The 10,000-nt window shown below is 42.0% G+C and overlaps 1 protein-coding gene across 1 annotated transcript in view; it reads right to left on the bottom strand.

Moving 5' to 3' along the window:
* mvb12bb (multivesicular body subunit 12Bb) overlaps nt 1-10,000 on the bottom strand; it is a 46,400-nt gene that overhangs the window by 27,454 nt on the left and 8,946 nt on the right. Inside the window, 2 exon segments of the mRNA XM_042102376.1 lie at nt 7,185-7,228; nt 7,231-7,288. Coding sequence (XP_041958310.1) covers nt 7,185-7,228; nt 7,231-7,288 — 102 coding nt within the window.

The raw sequence follows: 10,000 nt of genomic DNA, 5'->3' as shown, positions 1-10,000 counted from the left end.
CCAGCATAGGGAAAGAGCAGCATATGAGATGACCAGCATAGAGAACGAGCAGCATATGAGATGACCAGCATAGGGAAAGAGCAGCATATGAGATGACCAGCATAGGGAAAGAACAGCATATGAGATGACCACATAGAGAACGAGCAGCATATGAGATGACCACATAGAGAACGAGCAGCATATGAGATGACCACATAGAGAACGAGCAGCATATGAGATGACCAGTGAGGGGAAAGAACAGCATATGAGATGACCAGCATAGGGAAGGAGCGAGATGACCAGCATAGGGAAGTGGCAGCATATGAGATGACCAGCGAGAGGAAGGTCTAGTATAAGAGATGACCAGCATAAGGAAGGTCCACTGTCGTAATAGACCTGAGAGCACAGGGCAGCTGCTATCTCACACCTCTACTGTGGCTGCTCAAACTGCACCAGTGAGACCACTGCTAACGCTTCTCCCCTACCGTAGTAATCGGTCATCTGCATGATATACTGTAACACACCACACCACAACACAACGCACCACACCACAACGCACCACAACACACCACACCACACCACAACGTAACACACAACACCACAACACAATACACCACACCACAACGCAACACAATACAACGCAACACAATACCACACCACAACTCACCACAACGCACTACAATACAACACAGCGCAACACAACGCACCACACCACACCACAACGCACCACACCACAATGCACCACACCACACCATAACACAATACAATACAACACAACACAACACAACACACCACACCACACCACACCACACCACAACGCAACACAATACAACACACTACACTGCACCGTGGCGGTTAAAAACAATCAGGGGCTGTTTAGTTGACATTTTCAAGCATGGCTCCCCCCCCCCACCCATTCATTCTGGGTGGTAATAAATTGCAATAATAGCGTGGAGGCCCATGGAGTGGGCCCAGTCGAGCGAGACGTGACAACTCCGAATATCTGGGTGCCGTCTGGGTGCAACTCTGGACCCACACTTATTACCAGAGCAGACATTTTTTATTCATAGTTTTTTTTTTTCATATATTCTGACTTGGGGCAGAATATAGATGAATGGTATTACTATGCATGAAGGTGATTTCCCCCCCCCCCCCCCCCCCTCTGTTTCATTTTTTTTTTTCTTTTTTTCCTTATCATCTTTTTTTTTTAATGTTGCAGGAAAGATTTCTCCCATCATGCCTTGACAAAGGGGCACCTCGACGCAACCAGGAGGATGATGAATCGCAGCCTGTTCCCTCCCCTCAGCGCCGGTCTCCAGCTAATTCTGCTGAATCTGTTTTTGTCGTACGCAATTACGGCCGGGGCCACGCTGACTGACAGACAAAATAGCCTTTGTTGATGGCACTGTCATGTTTCATCTACGCGCAAGGCTTTAAAACAATGTGGACAGACGTTTTAAGATCCCGCGTAGGCGCTAGCCACGGGGCTGGCCGCCTGATGCATCCTACCGCTCACTGGGCCTGTGACGGCAGCGGGTCAACAGGCTAGCGTCACGCCATGCGTTGGTTAGCAAGAAGCCACAGAGCTGAAGGAGAACTCCAGCAGGCCAGTTTTGTGAATGTAAATCAGGTTTATTGGCCAAGTGCACTTGGGTGTACAAGGAATTTGGTCTCTGCATTTATCCCATCCGTGAATTAGTGAACACACAGAGCGCACAGTGAACACACAGTGAGGTCGACGAGCTTCAAGTCCACCAGCACGCTCTCCTCATGCACCTGAATGCACAGACAAAGATATTAGACATTAGGATAGTCCAGTTTCAGGAAAGATCGGCAGGAGAAATGACCAGCATAGAGAACGAGCAGCATATGAGATGACCAGTGAGGGGAAAGAGCAGCATATGAGATCACTTCACACAGTGAGGTGAAGCACACACTAACCCGGAGCAATGAGCTGCCTTGCTCGGGGAGCAGTGAGGGGTTAGGTGCCTTGCTCAAGGGCAACCAGTAGGCCACGACTGCCCCCTAGAACATCCCACCACCAGGGGTTCTGGATCACAGGGCTGTTCTAAACACCCAACTACCAGGGCTTTTGAAACTAGAGAATATTCAGACTACAGTTTTTCACAATTGCTAAAAGAAGAAAACGTTGCTTTTTTGAAACCTTTCACCATTTTCTCAAAGCTATAAACACAAAGTCTAATACTTCTTGCAAAACTGAACAATTGCTTCAAAACAGTTTACCTGTGCTCAAAACCAAACAATGTCTTCAGACCATTCACAAAGCAGTCAAAATGAAAACACTCGTGAGCAGTCATTACTCACTACATCATAAAATGGAAAACACAGTGTTCAGGGCAGGGCATATAGCTCCAGGAAAAATGTTCTTTGTTTACAACAAAACAGATGCATTTTGCATCTACAAAAACCCAAAACAAAGCAAAATAAAATGCGTAACTCAGTGGATTCAACATTTGTAATTTCAGTAAAAATAACGTATTGGAAAGGTACTGGAAAAGACAGACAATACATGAGAAATACATCGCAGTCTATAGCCTACAATGCACAGTAAGAATACCCCAGAATTCTACAACGCTAAGTGCCTCACTGATTCTGTCCATTGTTGATCTGGACGTTCAGCAACCTGTTTGCACTCTGAACTAGCCTAAACTGGTTGGGTAACATAATTGTAAACAAGTGTGCTCAATTTTGAGTTGTTGTGTGTTTAACTTATGACATCTGTGTTTCTTGGTGTTTACGTTTTGTCACTGTGGTTACCATTATGCATCACAAGTGCATCACAAGTGCAAAATGTGTTTTATTGAGAGTTTAGAGTTTTGCAAAAAGAGTCAATGAGGTCTGCAGATTGTGTTTTAATAGGTGAAAACTGTCTATGGTTTTGCCAAAAGAGTGATCGATTCAATAAATGCCTGAGCATTTGGTTCAGAGAATAGGGTTTAGTGTTTTAGCAAATGTGAAAAACGAAAGGACATTCCAGCTAAACTCACAGAATAACAGACTGAGTTTCCGTGGCATACCTTTCAGTATGTGAGCATAGCTTTGACTCTGTCTCAGTATAAGTAAGTATAAGTATATATACTCTTTTGATCCTGTGAGGGAAATTTGGTCTCTGCATTTATCCCAATCCGTGAATTAGTGAAACACACTCAGCACACAGTGAGGTGAAGCACACACTAATCACGGCGCAGTGAGCTGCCTGCAACAACAGCGGTGCTTGGGGAGCAGTGAGGGGTTAGGTGCCTTAGCTCAAGGGCACTTCAGCCGCTTTCTACTGGTCGGGGTTCGAACCGGCAACTCTCCAGTCACAAGTCCGAAGCGCTAACCAGTAGGCCATGGCTGCCCCAGTGACTAAACTAACCAATGATAACCAGCACAATAATACAACAGTTAATGAGCAATTAAAAATGCAGTTAGTCGTAACATCTATTCTATACAACACTACACCTTGTCCTTATAAAGTGTTGTTACTTCCATGGATATGCCAACAACTACTCAAACAGCATTACAAAGGACACATTTGGTTTCAAGAGCTGTTATTCATATGCTGTTTTCTTCTGCTGCAGATAACTTCAACAAGTCAACAACACAAGACCATTAAACAACTATGTGTCATGTGGGGGTTGGCACGGATAACAACACACACACACGCACACACACACACACACACACATAGAGAGCACATAGCTGATGGTAATATTGCCTAACACTTCAATCTTACAACAGAACAATCGCACATACACACACAGACACAGGCACAGACAGACACAAACACACACACACACACACACACAATTATCTACGGAACAAAGGTCATTAGAGCAAACGCAGGTGTTATCACAGCTCTGTCATAACATACACACATACAGTACAGTACACACACACACACACACACACACCTGTCAGAGCAAACAATAGGACATCTCACACCTGTGTGAGTGTAAAACATATAAACAGGAATGGGGGAAAGAAAGAAAGAAAGAAAATAAAGAAAGTACAGATAAAAGGAAGGATGAAGGAAAGGAAAGCGAAAGGCAGATATAACAGCATAACATGATATGCTGTAGCTAATTCAGATATAACAGCATAACATGATATGATATAGCTAATTCAGATATAACAGCATAACATGATATGCTGTAGCTAATTCAGATATAACAGCATAACATGATATGCTGTAGCTAATTCAGATATAACAGCATAACATGATATGATGTAGCTAATTCAGATATAACAGCATAACATGATATGCTGTAGCTAATTCAGATATAACAGCACAACATGATATGCTGTAGCTAATTCAGATGCTAATTCAGATATAACAGCATAACATGATATGATATAGCTAATTCAGATATAACAGCATAACATGATATGCTGTAGCTAATTCAGATATATGATATAGCTAATTCAGATATAACAGCACAACATGATATGCTGTAGCTAATTCAGATATATGATATAGCTAATTCAGATATAACAGCACAACATGATATGCTATAGCTAATTCAGATGCTAATTCAGATATAACAGCATAACATGATATGATATAGCTAATTCAGATATAACAGCATAACATGATATGCTGTAGCTAATTCAGATATAACAGCATAACATGATATGCTGTAGCTAATTCAGATATATGATATAGCTAATTCAGATATAACAGCATAACATGATATGATGTAGCTAATTCAGATATAACAGCATAACATGATATGATATAGCTAATTCAGATATATGATATAGTTAATTCAGATATAACAGCATAACATGATATGATGTAGCTAATTCAGATATAACAGCATAACATGATATGATATAGCTAATTCAGATATAACAGCATAACATGATATGCTGTAGCTAATTCAGATATAACAGCATAACATGATATGCTGTAGCTAATTCAGATATAACAGCATAACATGATATGATATAGCTAATTCAGATATAACAGCATAACATGTTATGCTGTAGCTAATTCAGATGAAACAGCACAACATGATATGCTGTAGCTAATTCAGATATAACAGCATACCATGATATGCTGTAGCTAATTCAGATATATGATATAGTTAATTCAGATATAACAGCATAACATGATATGATGTAGCTAATTCAGATATAACAGCATAACATGATATGATATAGCTAATTCAGATATAACAGCATAACATGATATGCTGTAGCTAATTCAGATATAACAGCACAACATGATATGATATAGCTAATTCAGATATAACAGCACAACATGATATGCTGTAGCTAATTCAGATATAACAGCATAACATGATATGCTGTAGCTAATTCAGATGTAACAGCACAACATGATATGCTGTAGCTAATTCAGATATAACAGCATAACATGATATGATATAGCTAATTCAGATATAACAGCATAACATGATATGATATAGCTAATTCAGATATAACAGCACAACATGATATGCTGTAGCTAATTCAGATGTAACAGCATAACATGATATGCTGTAGCTAATTCAGATATAACAGCATAACATGATATGCTATAGCTAATTCAGATATATGATATAGCTAATTCAGATATAACAGCACAACATGATATGCTATAGCTAATTCAGATATAACAGCATAACATGATATGATGTAGCTAATTCAGATATAACAGCATAACATGATATGCTATAGCTAATTCAGATAAAACAGCACAACATGATATGCTGTAGCTAATTCAGATATAACAGCATAACATGATATGCTGTAGCTAATTCAGATATAACAGCATAACATGATATGCTATAGCTAATTCAGATATATGATATAGTTAATTCAGATATAACAGCATAACATGATATGCTATAGCTAATTCAGATATAACAGCATAACATGATATGCTGTAGCTAATTCAGATATAACAGCACAACATGATATGTTATAGCTAATTCAGATATAACAGCATAACATGATATGCTATAGCTAATTCAGATATAACAGCATAACATGATATGCTGTAGCTAATTCAGATATAACAGCATAACATGATATGCTATAGCTAATTCAGATATATGATATAGTTAATTCAGATATAACAGCATAACATGATATGCTATAGCTAATTCAGATATAACAGCATAACATGATATGCTATAGCTAATTCAGATATAATATGCTATAGCTAATTCAGATATAATATGCTATAGGTAATTCAGACATTATATGCTATAGCTAATTCAGATTTGATAAGATATGCTATAGCTAATTCAGATATAATATGCTATAGCAAATTCAGATATGATACTGTATGCTATAGCTAATTCAGATATGATGTGTCAATCCAAAGCCGACAGTGACTGTTTTTTCCAAAGTTACTGGAAATAAAGTTAGAAGTTCTATTTTAGTCTGTGTCAGTGTGCCCTTTTTATTGCTGTAAATAATTAACCTCTTTTCTACTTGTTTATTTATGTGCAAAATGACCACCATTATGGCTTTGTTTGTAGAGAAATGTGTGTGAATGTGTGAGTGTTTGTGTGTGTCTATGTGTGTGTGTACCAGTGGTGCTAAGCCATCCTTTGCTACCAAACATATTTAGCGAGTCTTTTGAAGTGTCATTACCCATAACCCATCGCTGCTCATTTCTAAAATTCCAGGGTTTTTTTGATGTGGCTCCATCTTTGAAGAGGCAATGGGAGGTATCCTCACTGCCCATGGGGACCAGGTTAATTCAATAAAATGAGAACTTAACAACAAAAGAGTGGAGTTACTCTATGAATAATTATCACTGCCAATCCTCAGGGACCAGGCGGGCAATAAACAATCTCCACACAGAGGCGCGCGACACACACACACACACACACACACACACACACACACACACTCTTACACCACAGCAAAGCACACTGTGGGATGAAGCCATTCATATTGCGTAGCTCTGCAGCATCCAATATTTATATTTATATTAATATTTACAAATAGAGGGATTAATAGAAATAGAATAGAAAATGCTGGTAGTAACGTTCAGGCTTTAGGGGCCAACCGTGAAAACCCTGATTTTTACACTAAAGCACTGAAATTATGTGTGTGTGTGTGTGTGTGTGTGTGTGGTTATGTGTGTGTGTGTGTGTGTCAGTGTATGTACAGGAATTGTTTGTTTGTGTGTGTATGTGTATGTGTGTGTGTCATGCCCACTGTTTCATTGCTTGCTTACTTACGTGTTGAGAGGATGCTCGGGAAAAACAGAGAAACCGCTTGACCTGGATTTGAATAAGCCGTCCTTCCAGAGGTCAGCCTCACAGCCATCTGTTGTTTGTGCAACCTACAGGAGGGCAAACAGACAGAGAGGAGATGTGTATATGTGTGTGTGTGTGTGTGTGTGTGTGTGTGTGTGTATGTGTGTGTGTGTGTGTGTGTGTGTGTGTGTGTGTGTGTGTGTGTGTGGGGCACCTCATGTATGGATGCTGTGTGTGTGTGTGTGTGTGTGTGTGGGGGGGGGGGGGGGGGGGGGGCACCTAATGTATGGATGCTGTGTGTGTGTGTGTGTGTGTGAGGCACCTAATGTATGGATGCTGTGTGTGTGTGTGTGTGTGTGTGTGTGTGTGGGGCACCTAATGTATGGATGCTGTGTGTGTGTGTGTGTGTGTGTGTGGGGGGGGGGGGGGGGGGGGGGGCACCTCATGTATGGATGGTGTGTGTGTGTGTGTGTGTGTCTGTGTGGCACCTAATGTATGGATGCTGTGAGTGTGTGTGTGTGGGGGGGACCTAATGTATGGATGCTGTGGTGTGTGTGTGTGTGTGTGTGTGTGGTGTGTGTGTGGGGGCACCTAATGTATGGATGCTGTGTGTGTGTGTGTGTGTGTGTGTGTGTGTGTGTGTGGCACCTAATGTATGGATGCTGTATGTGTGTATGTGTGTGTGTGTGTGTGGGGCACCTAATGTATGGATTATGTGTGTATGGATGCTGTTTGTGTGTGTGTGTGTGTGTGTGTGTGTGCACATAACTGTGGGTATGCATATGATTATGGACATGCATAAATGTCTATGCATAAATGCATGCATAGTGCTTTTGCATCTATGCATATTTGTGAATGTGTAATTGTGTACAGTATGTGTGCATATTTGTGTGTGTATATGTATTCAAGTGTGGGGGTGGCTGGGTGAGTGGGTGGGGTACGTGTGTGTGTGTGTGTGTGTGTGCGTGTGTGTCTTGTGCATACTTGCTTAATTAACGCTTGCTCGCGCTCCATCTCATTAAAGCTCAGTGTGAGTATCTGCGGAGTTTGCCGACTCCAAAAAGGCGTCTAAAAATAGCCCCCCCCCCCCCCCCTCCCCCGAGAGCTGGCTGATAAAGACACCCTGACAAAGATCTGCCTCTAACAAGCAAAATGAAACTTTATTGTGCACTTAAGAAAGAAGAGGAGGAACAGCTCAAGGAGGAACAGACCAGGTCTCCTCCACACCACACACACACACCACACACACACACATCAGAACAAAATGACAAAAAAAACATATATAATATAATATAATATAATATAACATAATATAATATAATACATATATTATAAAATGTAATATAAGATAAATAGAAATAGCAACATGCTGGTAGGGTTTACCTTTTTTATCTACAGAGACCTTCTGTCTATTTTTATGCAACATGCCCATTAAGTAACTTACTCTACTTCTGAAAAATAGTGTTTGATTAATTAATTTAATTCCCACATAGAATAAAATTGCTAAGAACTAGATATAAAGTGTATAATAGTTTCAGAACAAGCTCTCTCCAGGGATCTCTAGAAGCAATATGGCTATCTTGATAAGAATCAATCATGGCAACTACGCAAGAGAGGAACTTTTGAGTAGAAGGATTGACTACTAGAGTCTGAATGCCCCCCCCCCCCCCCCCACACACACACACACACAAACACACACACACACACACACACACAACAAACACACACACACACAAACACACAAACACACAAACACACACACACACACAAACTAGTGGATGTGATCAATGTGTCTCTCACTCGCTAGTCAGGTATTATGCGTCATCAGAGCCCACACAAACATTAGTCTTCAGTGGGTTGACATGTCAGGTTAATAACCTTGGCAAGTGTAAAGGTGTGTATGTGTGTGTGTGTGTGTGTGTGTGTGTGTGTGTGTGTCGATGTGTCGCTGTGCCCTCAGCCCAAAGACGTTGTGTGTGTGTGTGTGTGTGTGTGTGTGTGTGTGTGTGTGTGTGTGTGTGCGCGCCCTCAGCCCAGAGAGTAAGCCTCAATGACGGGTGTCTACCAGGAGAAATACCCCCCCCCCCCCCCCCCCCCCTCTCTTCCTCCTCCACCACCATAAGCACCCAGCACATCACTGACACGGCTGATAAACAAGCCCCATGATTAGGGCGCAAAACAAGGCTGGCAGAGCAGAGCAGTGGGGAGAGAGGATAGAAGAAGTGGAGAGATGAAGGGAGGGAGAGAGGGATGGAGGGAGACGCTGCATGGGAGGACAAGAGGCAGGTGAAATGACATGAGGTGAGTGAGATAGGCAGGGATGGAGCGAGGGAAGGGAGAGGGACTGGGAGAGAGAGATGGGGGGATGCAGAGAGAGCAGGGGGGAGGAGAGGAAGACAGATAGACAGAGGAGGACAGGAAAGCGGACAGGGGGAGGAAGGGGAGACAGAGGAGAGGAGCGGAGAGGAGAGGAGAGGGGTGGGGGTGGGGGTCGTCCAGGCTTCTACAACGGGCTCCAGTGCACTGATGGGTCCCAGGAGGAGTCTATACATCAAACACACACACACACACACACACACACACACACACACACACACACACACACTTCTCTCCTTACAAGACAGGACGTCTGAGCCAGTTTTTCCAGGTCAGTAGCCAGAGCATCCTGTCAGTGTAAACAAAGGGAGAACGGTGAGGAGCCAAAGTCAAGTGGGAGAGCATCGAGGGCACAGACACACACACACACACACACGCACGCACGCACGCACACACACACACAAACACACACGCACGCACGC

This window comes from Alosa sapidissima, chromosome 8 (genome assembly GCF_018492685.1).
Source record: "Alosa sapidissima isolate fAloSap1 chromosome 8, fAloSap1.pri, whole genome shotgun sequence".
Taxonomy (NCBI): domain Eukaryota; kingdom Metazoa; phylum Chordata; class Actinopteri; order Clupeiformes; family Clupeidae; genus Alosa; species Alosa sapidissima.
This window is presented reverse-complemented; position numbering and strand designations above follow the sequence as displayed.